Source organism: Osmerus mordax, chromosome 24, assembly GCF_038355195.1.
Source record: "Osmerus mordax isolate fOsmMor3 chromosome 24, fOsmMor3.pri, whole genome shotgun sequence".
Classification (NCBI taxonomy): Eukaryota; Metazoa; Chordata; class Actinopteri; order Osmeriformes; family Osmeridae; genus Osmerus; species Osmerus mordax.
Genome location: NC_090073.1, coordinates 8653916 through 8668742, shown reverse-complemented (window position 1 = coordinate 8668742; position 14827 = coordinate 8653916). Strand labels below are relative to the sequence as shown.

Here is a 14827-nt window from a genome sequence, read left to right as displayed (position 1 = left end):
GGAGGAAAATGTCAAGAGAATGTCTGTTGTGTGGCCCTGTGGAGGCCTGCTGCATGGCTTTATCATCAGCAAGCCCTTCAGCCCCTCTGCCTCCAAAAATACAGAGCTGACCTTTGACCCTGGTAGTCGTGGCAACACGGATAAGAACAAAAATTGTTTCTGTAGGTTTTTTGTGTGTGTGTGTGTGTGTGTGTGCACTTTTCCCCCATCTTATAAAACTACCAGACAGAAATATTGATTAAAACAGGTAAATTATGAGGAATAGTATTTTTTTTATGAGACCAAAAAAAGGATAGGAGAATAGCTAAGTGTAGCTTCTGTTCTAAATTCCTGAAATCTTCTTTGAAATAAACTGTCAAAAAGGCTCAAGAAGCCCACACACTGTAGACCAAGAGGTCTGAGCCGGAACATTCTCTCTCTGTGCTTTGATAGTGACGACCAGAGCTTTCTCCACAGCTGTGTGAGAGTGAAAAGTAGATTTCTTCACAGAACATTGGTTTAGTCGGGCCCTCAGTGGCATATTTCTGGAGCGCTTGACGGAGCAAGCTCCAGGAAAAGTTAAAAAGCCTTATAACAATCCTGGCTAGGCTTGGTAGTGCAGGCTGTATCCATGCCAGAACAACACATCGAGACACAAATTCACCTGGCATCGACTAGAGGATGTCTGTGTGTGTGTGCTGCCTGTAAACCTGGGTGACACTTCTACAATGGGGAAACACATTAACTACACAAACACGTGTATAGCTATTGAGCGTGTGTGTGTGTGTGTGTGTGTGGTTTTCTTTCTAGAATTGTTCTTTGCGGTCTGTGTGGAAAGGTTAATTGGTCAGTGCGCTACAGCCAAAGTTCCCAGCCTCCACCCTGCCCCATTGCGCTTGATTAGCATGAAGCTTTCCAAAGACACCAAACAGCAACATGGCTACCATCGCTGTGAGCCTGGTTAGTGTCTGATGTTAAGCTATGATGGTGAGCTCTTACCTTAATCAGATCAGTCAGCGGGTAGTAGAAACCCCAAATCCTCTGCAGGGAGCAGCAGTGGGAGGACTAAAATGGGGTCTTACTGCCCCCTGCTGTTTGAATTGAGAAGACATCCTTAAGGCTGATGGTGTAGGCTTGTGAGTTTGTTGCGTTTTTGATGTTCGTCAAAATTTGGACCGTTTACCACTCTTGAACAGGCTCGATGCTATAATCAAACACGAACGCACCCATTCCTCCTCAACATCCCGGTAGCGATTCTGAGCGTGTTATTGAAAGAGAAGGGTCCTTCATTTGGGCTGCTTAAGAACCCCTTCTGAGACAGAGACAGGCTGAGGGTTTTTGTAATCCCAGGTGTTGTAAATCAGGTTGTAAATCAGGGAGTCAGGTGGCTGAGCGGTTAGGGAATATGGCTAGTAATCAGAAGGTTGCTACTTCGATTCCCGGCTGTGCCAAATGATGTGTGTCCTTGGGCAAGGCACTTCACCCTACTTGCCTCGGGGGGAATGTCCCTGTACTTACTGTAAGTCGCTCTGGATAAGAGCGTCTGCTAAATGACTAAATGTAAATGTAGAATGTAAATGTAAATACTTGGTGCTCTGCATGTGTCTGAAAGGCAGTAACAGTAATCACCCCCCCCCCCCCCCCTCCCCGTGATTGCAGCAATCAGGAGAGCTGAAAACGGCACCCTATCAGCAGCCGATCCATGCATACGGAGCTGGCCGAGAGACATAGGTACAGCCTCTCCCTCTCTCCTCTGTTCCCGTCTTCCTCTCTCTCTCCATCCCTCTGCCTCTTGCTTGGTGCCAACTGCCCCCTGCACACAGCAAGGGGCAGTTTCTGGAGGGATGGGGGTGGATTGGGGGTGGGGGGGGGCAGAGAGATGACCCTGCAAGGGTGGCTGTGGGGGTCAGTGCTGTTGAAAAGTCTTAGGCACCCAAGATTCTTGACATGAACATTGCAACGCTGATAACGTGTTTTGTTTCACTTCATTCGTTTCTTTAAAGCCTTTTTAGCTTTACTCGCTCTACATTTTTTATTTGTGCCTTGCTCCAGTACTGTACACGACCTTCGTAAGAGCAAGACAAACCACTGTGATACGCTTCTTTTCTTAAAAAACATTGTTTATTCCACTTTGAGGACAGTATTGTGTATTTGACAAGACAATGGATACATAATGCCAGAGCATACACTGTATATAATTACACTGTTGAACCAGTGACGCAGTGTTGGTCCGAGTAGGTGGGTCTATTTATCGAGAATGTTCTTTGTACGTCAGACCCCCCTGTGCCAGCTCAACACCAGAACACCGCTGCTAACTCCATCATTTCAGTCAGCAGAGCGCAGACTTTCACACATGCATGGCAAATACACCGACAAAACACCGACAAACTCTCACTCACTCCCTCAGACATACACACGGACGCATACACAAACACCCCGACAGTTTTTCCACAGAATTAACGTCAATCCCAATCCATTTGCTATGCTATAACCCCTGCAGCGTCTGAGGACTGACGCAGTGTCACAGACAGGTACGGCTGCTCCAAAACCCCTCAGCTTTCAGCACCACAAGCATTCCTGGTAGTTATATTATTAGTAGGTTAGTGTGTGTTAGTTCGTTAGTCTGTTAGTCGGTTAGTTAGTTAGTTAGTTAGTGTATGGAGCTATCCTCTGCTCCAGTGGTTAGTGCTTTCTAACGCCACTACAAGAACAAGGTTAGTAGGGTAGTTAGAAGACCAGTCTCACATACCAGACCTTCTCCTCCTCAGCACCGTGGAGTGACCTCCCAACGGCTCGGTTAGAGAGATGCAGACGCACCTCCTTCAAAACACGGTGCGCCCTAAAACAGTCGATAAGAATTCAGCAATAATCTATCCCATGCTTTTTGATCGTGCTGATTGCACGGAGGAGAGAAGGTGTAGAATGCTGACATGTAACTGAAAGACAGTCACGGAAGTCCTGTTAGTAGGGGTGCGTCTTCTCAGGCTGTTAGTAAGAGGCTATGATAGCTCAGTTAGCCCTGCAGCAGGACAGAGACGCTGGGTGCTGCTCCAAATAAGCCGCAGAGCCTTGAAAACCACCCTGTTGGCGTCGTTGGCCGGACTCCAACGGCTTAACGGGTTGGCCACAAAATAAACAAGGGGTAACAAATGTGACGCAGGTCGTTTGGGATACAATAGGGGAATAGAGAACAAGGTTCAAAAAGCAAAAAGAAGTGTTAGGTACACATGGATAGGCATAGCCAAGATTTGAAACATTCCATTTCACTTTTTCCGGAGTTCCCCATCGTTAGTGTGGGGCCAACTCATTCAGCTGGTCTCTTCCAAACTCATACCTCGTGGTTAACACTGTGTCTCATCCCCAAATCCTGAAACCATTCTCTTCATTTTAAGGAAGATAATGTATTGTTTATTTTGATGCACTGAAAGTTAGAACTAATTGTGTAAGGCGTTAGTATACCTATGTCAAAGTGACCCGTATCTGGCATCAGAAAGGTTGCAGGACCATGGGAGAGGTCAAACAGAGGGCGGAAGGGTTAGTGAGGGTGTTAGAGAGATCAGGCCCAGCCTGGATCAACCAGAGGACAGATTAGTAAGATCTTTGAAGGGCCTTTCACACTAGACGGCTACGATCCACACAGACTGAGTCGGCATCGATCTGCATCCAGGAAACCTTCCGATTTTTGACGCCTGCAAATTGCTTTTCGCCGCTTGCTGTGACAAAGCGGTCCACCTCAGCCTACTGCTGACGGTTACAGACCATCTCCAAAGCAAGTCTCCTGGACTAGCCCACACACGCTGAACGTTTGTTTTGAAGGCAGAGTGCATGACTGCACCCTGTGAACTGCTATGGAGCCCTGTCAGCCAGTGTGGATGGCCCTTGAGAAGATATTAGTAGGCTAGTTAGATGTATTAGTCTGATTTAATCGGAGCATTCGCTGTTGAGGACCTACAATTCTAGACCCCACAGACCCTTTGTGGTCTTAAAACAGATAACACATGCAAAAACACACCATATACATATGTTCACACGCACGCACCTACAAACACACACACACAAACAGTCAAACCTCAGACAAGACACTTAGCAGATGAATGTTTGTTTCGGTAGATTCATGAAGCTGCTGTACAGCCATTCCAGTGTTAACATCATCCTGGTACTAAACAACTACAACAAGAGCTGCTCCATCTACGAAATAAAACAGCTCATATCGACCCCATTTCAAACGCAGTAACAAACGCATAAACAGCTATTCACATTCAAATAAAAATAAACACAAAATGAGAAAAGGTGAGCAGTTACGAAGCCGTAATGACACTGTCCTCCAGCAGATCGTTAAGCAACTGCAGCAAGTCAAGCTGCACACTTCCTAACAGCCTAATTCAGATATTTACATAAAGATTAGTGAGGGGCTTCGGGCTCGACTCAATCATGTGATTAATGTTAGACTTGCATCCACAGGAGGAAGTCAACAAGGTGTTAAACAGTGTTGCCAAGGTTACCGGTAGATCAGGGCACAGCTGACAGGGTGAGGAGAAGCAGGCTCTACAGAGAGGTGTAAAACGGACTGCAGAGATGGGCTTCGTTCGGCACTGCTATGCCTGACAAAAGGGTTGTCGTGGCGCTTGAAGCAATAAGCAGGGTTAGTTACTGAGAGAGAGAGTGTGTTATTTAGGTGAATAACTGAAGGGAACATAACAGGTTCTGTCTTGGCCTTGGGTGTGGTCCTACTGAACACACGAATGAGAAGACAGCTTCTTCTAACTTGATGAAGTGAGATTGATATCTCACTAACAGCTAGCTGATGTACTTCCCTAAACCGTTTGTCAGTACCTAACACACACAGCAATGAAGTCAGCCCTATGCAGTAGTGTCCGTCTTCCAGTGGGTGAAAGGCCGGGGTTCCAGTGCCCCCTAGTGGAAGCCATGGTGATGACAGGTGACAACTGCAGAACAGAGCAAGAGGCCACACTTTTAAAACAAGGCAATCAGTTAATTTACCATCATCCTTCTCCATTTCTAAATCTCCCTTCTTGTTTCTCCTCCTCTGACCCGCTTGATCCAAACTGACTATTTTTTCCAGCATGATGTTTAAATCCGGCATTGAACCAACATTAAATCAGCCACACCGACAGATTTCAGTTTAATCAGATTTTGCTGTGTTTTTGTCAGGTTTTTAGCATTCTCTAGAGTGTAAGCTTTCAGTGTATAAATAAACACTCTAGTACTAATCTCTCACATTCTCTTTTTCGCCCTCATAAGCTTTTATCAAACCACATTTCAACACAGTCTAGGTAACCAAATATATGAGTCAGTTGGCTGAGCGGTGAGTGAGTCGGGCTAGTAATCCGAAGGTTGCCAGTTCGATTCCCGGTCATGCCAACTGACGTTGTGTCCTTGGGCAAGGCACTTCACCCTACTTGCCTCGGGGGAATATCCCTGTACTTACTGTAAGTCGCTCTGGATAAGAGTGTCTGCTAAATGACTAAATGTAAATATGAGCGTTTGTAAAAAAAAAAAAAACTTATATATAGAGAGAATTGTTTTACGTGTTTACAGAATTGCCCTTGCAGTAGACAGCTTCTCATCATGCAGGCTAACGTCGATGAGTCCTCCAAGGCCACAGGGTCTATCCCACAGTCTTCCTCTGCAAACCTGAAGAAGAACACAGAGCAGAGACACAGAGCAGCAGAAAGTAGAAGGCACCCTCCTCTAATACCTGCCCCCCGTAACGCCACACCTCGGACAGTGTTCTGTCCGAGTGTTCTGTCTCAGTGTTCTGTCCGAGTGTTCTGTCTCAGTGTTCTGTCCGAGTGTTCTGTCTCAGTGTTCTGTCCGACTGTCCCAGTTTTTCACAAATCAAAGATGAATGGCAGGGCATAAACCTGTCCATAACTGACCTAGGCCAGGCCAAAAAAGCCAGCCGCAGCATCATAAAGAAATACAACACCTGACTAGGATCTTTACCATAGTTTATTCTAAGCTCATATCAAAATCTTTTTTCAACTGAGGTCATCGACTGATGTATCAAATCAAAATGTATTTGTATGACAGGCATTAATAGATGAGACACCATGCAGAGCACATACCCTTTCCTCCTCCTGCTTCCATCAGTAACTTCATATGCCCCTGTGGTCGTGAGGAGACACACCACCTGCTGGACCATGCTGGTGCGTAATTATTTGTTCTTGTGAAAGGGAAAAAAATAGATTGCAGATGAGATAAGACCTGGTTAGCTAGGGGTTATGGATCATGACTGCATCTGAACAGGTGTAATTCTCATGGAGATTCCAAATTGGCCTCATTATTGGCCTTGTGATTAGTATCGGGCGATCCAAGCTGACAGATATCCCGGGCAAAGAGAATAAACTATATAGGCTAGGTCTGCAGGTCTTTCTCGGTCGCTGTCTATTAATAGCCAAAGGCAGGTATCTTAGCTACCCTATCCTACCACTGTTCAAACTATAACCTGAAATGTGATATTTGCGGTTCTTTCATTACACACCTGCAGAGAATTTGGATCTTGAAACCGTTTTGTATTCATTATGTTTATAGGCGTGCCTCGTCAACAGTTTATCTTTCAATTAAAGTCCAAATGAAAAAATTGGCATTAAAATCTTATCAAGACGTACAGAATCAAACTAATGTGGACAGAGAATACATTTGTCAGTCGCATATCACTTACCATTTAAACTACCTTTCAACGTCAGCAGGCTATCATAACCCACACCTGGCCCGTAGTCCTCTCGTGACCTAACGAAACGATCTTGTTTGGAGGATAACGTAATGTATCAGCGTATTGTATCTTCTTCCAAAATCATTTTAAATACGAATCGTCTAGGTTGCGAAGCCTCAAGAAGTCAGATGATCATGACCGTACGTGGCTCGACCAGGCTCGGCTCCCTACCTCTTCCTTGCCCGAAGACCGAGTAGGGAGTGCCAAAAAACAGCTGCGCTCGTCTAGGTTTATGGGGAACAAATAAAAGCGGAAGGCTGTGAACAAAGAAGTATTTGGATTGTGCGTGGAATGAACCAGTGCGCAGATGTCCGCATTTTTAAAGGAGCCTGTGCGCGTATCCCAGCTGCCACGGGTTCCATTGTAATGCTGTCTCTGTCGATTTCCACCATCTGCGTTCCCTGAACAACCGAGCGTGTCCTCGGGCGCACAGTGCGCACTCGTGGAACCTAGGCGCCACAATACCTGTTCAACACAATATAGGCTACGCATGAAAGTATAATGTGCGTATTTGTTTGAGAAACGTTTAGAACAGAGAGTTGCATTTCTCGTGCGTTTGATTCCGCTATGCCATCTAGGAAATAATGCATTTTAAAGATAAGCTTTGACAAATGACACTCGTTGCTCCCATATAATAATTTAGCAAATACCGTTTTTGTTTTATATATTAATCACAAAATGTATGTGTAAGCAATATAAAAACGAATATTAGTTTATTTACATCCATTGAAAATCTTTATTCAGGGGGATACTATTACATTATCTGGCAACCCTGTTCAAATATAAAGTAGGCATAATTGAATCTTGGTCGTTACTGGCCACCGTAGTCGTCCAAAACAAACATACGCCGTGTTCGTCTTTTTAAATCAGAATAAGACTACGCTGAAGTGGACCACATTTTTTAAACAACCTTAAGATTAATCAGACTTTATTGAGCCTTCACACGTCCGCTGTGACATCGGTTTTTCTATGCATCGATCATCTGCGCCGACATTTGCTGGTTTGTGTCAAGTTACCGATAGCCTTTTTCTCAGCAACAGTCGAGTTGCAAATGATGATGCCGTTTTATCGAAATTTAACATCAGCTGTATTGTTAGTGCCACTGAAAAGCTCAGGCCTTCCAGTTCGACTACTTCTGAAGTGGAGTATGTCCACGTGGCTGTCACCGATTCACCTTTGACTAATTTGATGGATCACTTCGATGTGGTGGCAGACAAAATCCGGAGTGTTGAACTGCAGCATGGACACACCTTGGTACACTGTAACGCTGGCGTAAGTCGCTCTGCGACTTTATGCATAGTGTATCTCATGAAGTATCGTAACATGACACTTTTGGAGGCCTATACATTTTTGAAATCTTGCCGGCCAATTGTGAGACCCAACAATGGATTCTGGAAACAACTTATTCGATACGAGTTCAAGCTTCGTGGAAGTGCCACTGTGAAAATGGTATCTTCTACCCTGGGAGATATACCGGACATTTATGAAGAGGACACCAAAAACATGGTGCCTTTTTAAAAAGCACTGCGTACTTAAAAAAAAAAAATTGCCATCAACGGCATGTGCTACAAATACAAATGTGTGTATCCTAGTACGAGTGTTGTATAAAAACAATCAGTGCAAGGAATTGTTATCGAAACGATAACGAAACCAGGCTCATTATAAAACATGATTGAACCTTACCGAATACACCAAACATTTAATTTCACACCCCATTCATCTTTAATTGGTCCAGCATTCAAAAAAACTACGAAAGTTTGTAAGCAACAAGTTCTTTGGGAGAAATCTTGTACAATAGTGACAAATTAAGAAGCAGACACACAGTTAACATGTACATATATTGGCACAGTCATTAGTGTCCACTTGTTGTCTATAATAGACAAAACTGTTCAGACTGTACATTTGGCACAGTTAATTCTAATGTAACTATGTGAAATAAAATGTCTTGCATTCTGGATCAGCAAGAAAAGCCCATCTCTAATCAAGGTGAATTACAGCGTTTTGGGAACCACCCTAGGAATGCTTAAATGACTCATAATCCATGCCATCAATCGCACATCTTGTCAATTAAATCCTTCAAGATAGCTTCAGTGCAAATACTAATAGCAGGCAACTTTTAAATCCCCTCAATAATGGACTCACTTTAAGTAAGCAATAAATACACTACTCTACAACGTTGGGATAGTAGGTTCTGCCCATTACATTCATTTGGCCATCATGGCAGGTTAGAAAGCACTGTCCTGAAATACCACCTGTAAAGTAGGATTTTGACCAAACCCTATAAGAAATGGCTTTGCGCAGCAAGACAGAAGTTGGACACAGAAAAAAAACATTTTCTCCATTAATCCCCCCAAAAATCTAAGAAAACACCCCTGAGTTGGTACTGTGTGGTGGGATTAGTCAATACGAAAGGCTGACAACATAAATGGAAATGTATACAGTCGAGAATTCTCATTTCCACATAGTCCCTCAATAAGGCCACAGTGACCACTGCATAGTCATGCAAAAAGCAATCCATAAAAATAAAATAATTTGGCCTACATCGTCTCACAACTCAAATCACAGAAAGTGGAATCAAAGTTAATCTAATCACACACCAACAATCAAATCGCAGATTTCTAACCAGCAGCTGTATGTTGACTGTCTTCTACATATTCTGATCCAACCCACTGATTTTCATGACAGTAGAAAACTTCACATTCACAGCAACAGGGAGGACTTAGTAGTGGGTGAACTTAACCCCCCTCGTTTGTACACACATGGACTGTTCACTACTGTTTGAAAATCGTGACAGATTTCGACCAATTAAAAGCCTGCATGCTGTTCCAGCTTTTGGTATTCTGTGGCTTTGGGTCGACGTGAAGATCTGGACTTCTGTCCCTCCACAACACAGGCAATGATCTGGAAAAATGAACAGACAGTCAAACAATGTTTAGCGATGCGCTAATGATGAAAGCTCCAACTTAATAAATAGGAATATATCAATTGGTATTTTACTCAAAGCCCTGGTTTTTTGCCCTCACTCATTCCAAAGAACAAGTATCAGCTCTGTTGAGATTCTGTGAATGATCATGACATTTAAAAAGCGTCTCACATACCTTACGCTTGTTGTGGTAACTAATGTAGAGGACTGCCACCAACACAGCTGTAGACACGAGATAGGCAAAGAAGTGGCTGCTTTTGGCATCCTCAGGGGCGAGAGCTTCCCCAGGGTGGTTCTTGTTCTCCACATCCTCAAGTTCTTGATTCTCCACTGGCTCTGTCTCCTTCTCCTCTGGCTTATTCTCCTCTGTCTCCTTCTCCTCTGGCTTATTCTCCTCTGGCTTATTCTCCTCTGGCTTATTCTCCTCTGGCTTATTCTCCTCTGGCTTATTCTCCTCTGGCTTATTCTCCTCTGGCTTATTCTCCTCTGGTTTATTCTCCTCTGGCTTACTCTCCTCTGTCTTACTCTCCTCTGTCTTACTCTCCTCTGGCTTATTCTCCTCTGGTTTATTCTCCTCTGGTTTATTCTCCTCTGGCTTATTCTCCTCTGTCTTATTCTCCTCTGGCTTATTCTCCTCTGGCTTATTCTCCTCTGGCTTATTCTCCTCTGTCTTCTTCTCCTCTGCCTCCTTCTCCTCTGGCTTCTTCTCCTCTGTCTTCTTCTCCTCTGCCTCCTTCTCCTCTGGCTTCTTCTCCTCTGTCTTCTTCTCCTCTGCCTCCTTCTCCTCTGGCTTCTTCTCCTCTGTCTTCTTCTCCTCTGCCTTCTCTATCTTCTCCTCTGTCTTCTTCTCATCTGCCTTCTCTATCTTCTCCTCTGTCTTCTTCTCATCTGCCTTCTTCTCCTCTGTCTTCTTTTCCTCTGCCTCCTTCTCCTCTGGCTTCTTCTCCTCTGGCTTCTTCTCCTCTGGCTTCTTCTCCTCTGTCTTCTTCTCCTCTGCCTCCTTCTCCTCTGGCTTCTTCTCCTCTGGCTTCTTCTCCTCTGTCTTCTTCTCCTCTGCCTCCTTCTCCTCTGGCTTCTTCTCCTCTGTCTTCTTCTCCTCTGCCTTCTCTATCTTCTCCTCTGTCTTCTTCTCATCTGCCTTCTCTATCTTCTCCTCTGTCTTCTTCTCATCTGCCTCCTCTATCTTCTTCTCCTCTGTCTTTTCCTCCTTTGGCTTCATCCCTGCCCCCTTTGTGTCAGTATTTAGCTCTGCCTTGCGTTCATTTTCATTGGCTTGAGTGTCTGTCCCGGACACATCGCGTTTGTCTGTAGGAAAACATGCACAGAAGACACAAACACGGGCATGTTAGAAGCACATTCAGTAAAGGCATAGAAAATAGGCACCCTAGCTGATTCCATTGAAATAATATCTATTTGAGTTGCCTTATTGAGCTAAACAGGCTGTGAACAGAATAGAAAGATATGCATAGAATCAGAAGAGCACTCTCTCCACGAGATCCAGTTTTTCTAGTTGAGTTCCGCATGAACCACATCCGTGAACATGTTCCGCAGTGGTGGGAGGGGAAAGTACCTAAACTAACTATGTTATTAGAAAAATATTCATAGAGTTGCTATTACTGCCTAACACAGTAAACCGAATGTTGCAGAATTTATTTTACAAATACAAAACACTTACCTCTTCTGCCATAAAAACTGACCAGCAAGAATAATAAAAATATAGCCCGCATAACGGCTGAAAGCTACCTTCAATCTCGAAAACAAATGTACTGATATGTCAGATACGTTGTCAGCGGCTGTGTTCTTCTACAGTCAATGAAACTGCAAATGTAATGACAAAGCAACTCTCTGCTGCCACGCATAGGTCATTAAAAGACATTCAGCCTAGCAAAATATTAGCAACGCTGTCTTCCCGAAACGTTGCTTTGTAAAATCCAAGACAGACCCAATGCCCAACGGTTTAACTCGCTTATTTATGTTCGCAATAAAATAACGACCAGACGAGTTAAAATAAATGATTACATTTTTCATCACTAGGGCCTACTCCAGCAGAGGGCAGTAGCCTACAGGTCTACGGAGCAAGGCCGCGCAGGTTTACAGTAGGAGAAATCGCTTGTGCAATTTCCTTAACATTTTAAGCAGCCTCTAGAGGCTATATTGACAGAAAGCTCAGAAAATGAACTGGATGTCGTGAATCATATGGTATTTCAGCATGAAATAATTGTCCTACATTAATTTGAAATATCATGTTGTGATTTGATTGTTTGATCGAAAACTAGGCCTCTGTCTGCAGTATAGTAGCTAGTTTAATTTCAAATTCTAATGCAATTCAGTTAGTAGCCTAGCATTGGTAGCTCTATAGTGCGTATGTTTTAAGAGTAGCTTCACTAACACTGGTTCTATATCAGTGAAAACATCAACATGATTCTTCTCATCATCCATTAATCTTTTTTTAATATACATATATATATTTTTTTTTTTTTTTTTTTTTTTTTTTTTTTTACATAAGACAGCATGAGGCTGAGATGGGAGAGAGTATAAGCATCCTAACTTAATTCCGAGGCGTTTGGCTTCTCAGCAGGGCTCTGGAGACCTGCGGATCCATGTAATGAATGTGTCTTAATTACGGTGTTTGACATTTGAAAACTCCAATGATCCCTCTCATTCTTGAGAGACATTTGCATTTCTTCTTTAAGGTCAAATGCATGTGAATAATACATTAAGGAGGGTCTTAAGCTCACAGCCTGCCATAGTCTTCATAGAGGTGCCAGCTGAGTCTAGTCGAACTCAGTCAACGTTGGGGAAACAATCAATTAATATCATGTTGGGAGATCAGGTGAAGAGCAAACATGCCTTCTAAATAGTTCCTGCATCCAGTTGTGACTAGATGCACGCTAATAATGAGAGCAGAGATGCATTTCTCAAATATAGTATATATAGCTATAGCTTATTATTTATTTTGTGCGTGAGTGTTTTTTTTTCCTGGTTTCACGAAAGAGCATGGATGTAATATCATGTGACACAGTGAAGAAAGCACACTAATGGAAACAATAAACGAAATCAAATTTAACAAACCACGCCCGGGGTGTCCATCTGGAGAACTGTATCGTTACAAATTAGCCGCACTTGGATTTCAAACCGTTTTCACAATTCCACCTACCTATTATAGCCTACATTTCATTTGTAAAGGTAATATGGATCTTGGTTTAATTTCTTGACGCTAGCTTGCTGCTTTTCCTGCATTGTTAAACACTCACACCCTCTAATTTCATTTAATCATTTGTGTTTCATCAGGACATCGAAAGGCCCCTGCAGAGGGACATGTCTGTTCAATGTCTCCACATCTTACATTTGCAATATCAAAGGGTTAACCTGGAATGTATTCAAGATCAAAGGAGTCCCAAAAAGGAGCCTTGGCAAGAGACTGAAATAATTTAATGAGCAGAAATTAACATGTATTAAGTCTGGCCTTTCGCTTACATGGCATGTGTCTAGCATGAAGACACTCAAACACAACAGTATTATTGGGTAAACTGTGATTTGTAGGGAACGATGGTTTTGTGGGGAACCAGAGAACACAATAAAAGTAACTAAAGCTTATTAAAGAACCGTGTTAAAATCTAATTATAAAAGTAATATCCACATGCAATGACACGAGACAACTTATTTTCAAGTCCACAACATAAAGTATTGGAAGTCTGTATCCAGACAATGTTTATATTAGGTAACGAATAGCATTAATCTGGAAGGAACATTTGAAGATGTATTGACAGCAGTCATGCACAGGCCAGGTGTGCTATTTTGCACTGCCAACATCCTACTCTTCCCACATAACTTATCGGTACGCTACGATGCAATCATCCTTGTGAAGTTGGCTCACTTTGACAGAAATTTCTCGAATGGTCCGGGTTTTTGGTCGGACACAGCTTGCATATTTCAAGCCCGTCAGTCACCTGGAGACTTGATTTCATAATTTGTTACTGTCTGTGGAGAGTGTAACACTGCAATAGAGGTGTAGCCTTAAGGAGCCTGTTTTACCAGCTGGATTTGACAACTCATTACCTGCAATTTCAGTGACGTGCTGGGGAGGGGGTGGAGGGCTGGTAGGCATGGGACCACAGAGCAGGGCCTCTGTCTGTTACGGTGGGAGACAGAAAGACAAACAGGCAAGGTCTTATTACCGCTAACGATTGGATAAAACATGGGTGTGAGACTGACAGCTTGGGTTTTCACCGCAGGGCAAAATTGGCAAACAAATCCTCGGCGCATCCGTCAGTTCTTCAGCCTGATGCTGGAGGTCTAGAGCGCGAGGCCCGGGTGAGAGAGGGGATGCCCTTGTCTCGGGCTTTGGGCCTGTAACTGACTTGATGTGATACGACCCTTCTGAGACTGTGGACAGTATTGATGAGGAAAACATATAACATCCTCACAGCGCGTCCTTATGGGGAGCCAAGTATACATTTTCCTCAACTTCAACCAACAAACTGTACCTGCATCCATTATTCCTCTAGAAAGACTTTATTCTTTTGGCAAAGTAAGAAAATATCCCATGTGGTCGAACTTTATCTGGAGTCAGGTGGCTGAGCGGTGAGGGAATCGGGCTAGTAATCCGAAGGTTGCCAGTTCGATTCCCGGTCATGCCAGCTGACGTTGTGTCCTTGGGCAAGGCACTTCACCCTACTTGCCTCGGGGGAATGTCCCTGTACTTACTGTAAGTTGCTCTGGATAAGAGCGTCTACTAAATGACTAAAATGTAAACTCTAGACAGTCTCCTTATGTCCCCATGTTCTATCTCTGTACCGGTATCGATCTTTCAATGACTGGAGCTCAGACAGGCCAGACATTTCCACCCCAGCACCACACAGGACCTCTGCTCTCTCCAGTCCTCAAGATATGTCTGGATGAAGTCCAGAAAACCCTCTCCACACACTGCAGACACACACACTTCCCATCACGTGACGCCCTCTTCAGCTTGGTCCCTCAGCCACGGGATAATTGGTTCGTCCCTGGCATCCGTGCCCATCTCCAAAGCCACCAAAAACTGTAACCTACCTTGTGTATTTTTCACTAATTGAATTGCCTAATGAGATCCCAGGGGGTACATCCTATTACCTCGGAGTTAATTAAAGCGTCAGCGGTGTGCCAAATGGTGAATAAAGAAGCAAGAGAAGTGAGAGGATCGAGGGAAGCGA

The 14827-nt window shown here is 43.7% G+C and overlaps 2 protein-coding genes and 1 long non-coding RNA gene across 3 annotated transcripts; 1 reads left to right on the top strand and 2 right to left on the bottom strand.

The window, feature by feature from the left end:
- Window positions 1–2104: 2104 nt before the first annotated feature.
- On the bottom strand, window positions 2105–7096 carry LOC136933043 (uncharacterized). Its single transcript, XR_010874793.1, has 3 exons — window positions 6665–7096; window positions 5529–6166; window positions 2105–4925 (listed from the first exon to the last, which is right to left on the bottom strand). It is a non-coding gene; the product is annotated as an uncharacterized lncRNA (long non-coding RNA).
- Window positions 7097–7542: 446 nt separating this feature from the next.
- Window positions 7543–8670, top strand: zgc:153044 (uncharacterized protein LOC751678 homolog). The gene has a single exon (XM_067228194.1). The coding sequence runs from the start codon at window positions 7685–7687 to the stop codon at window positions 8231–8233; it is 549 nt and encodes a 182-aa protein (XP_067084295.1). The 5' UTR covers window positions 7543–7684; the 3' UTR covers window positions 8234–8670.
- Window positions 8414–11364, bottom strand: LOC136932892 (cilia- and flagella-associated protein 251-like). The gene is made up of 3 exons (XM_067228193.1): window positions 11314–11364; window positions 9814–10943; window positions 8414–9616 (listed from the first exon to the last, which is right to left on the bottom strand). Exons 2-3 carry the CDS (start codon window positions 10855–10857, stop codon window positions 9521–9523), a joined length of 1140 nt encoding a protein of 379 aa, XP_067084294.1. The 5' UTR covers window positions 10858–10943; window positions 11314–11364; the 3' UTR covers window positions 8414–9520.
- Window positions 11365–14827: the final 3463 nt, after the last annotated feature.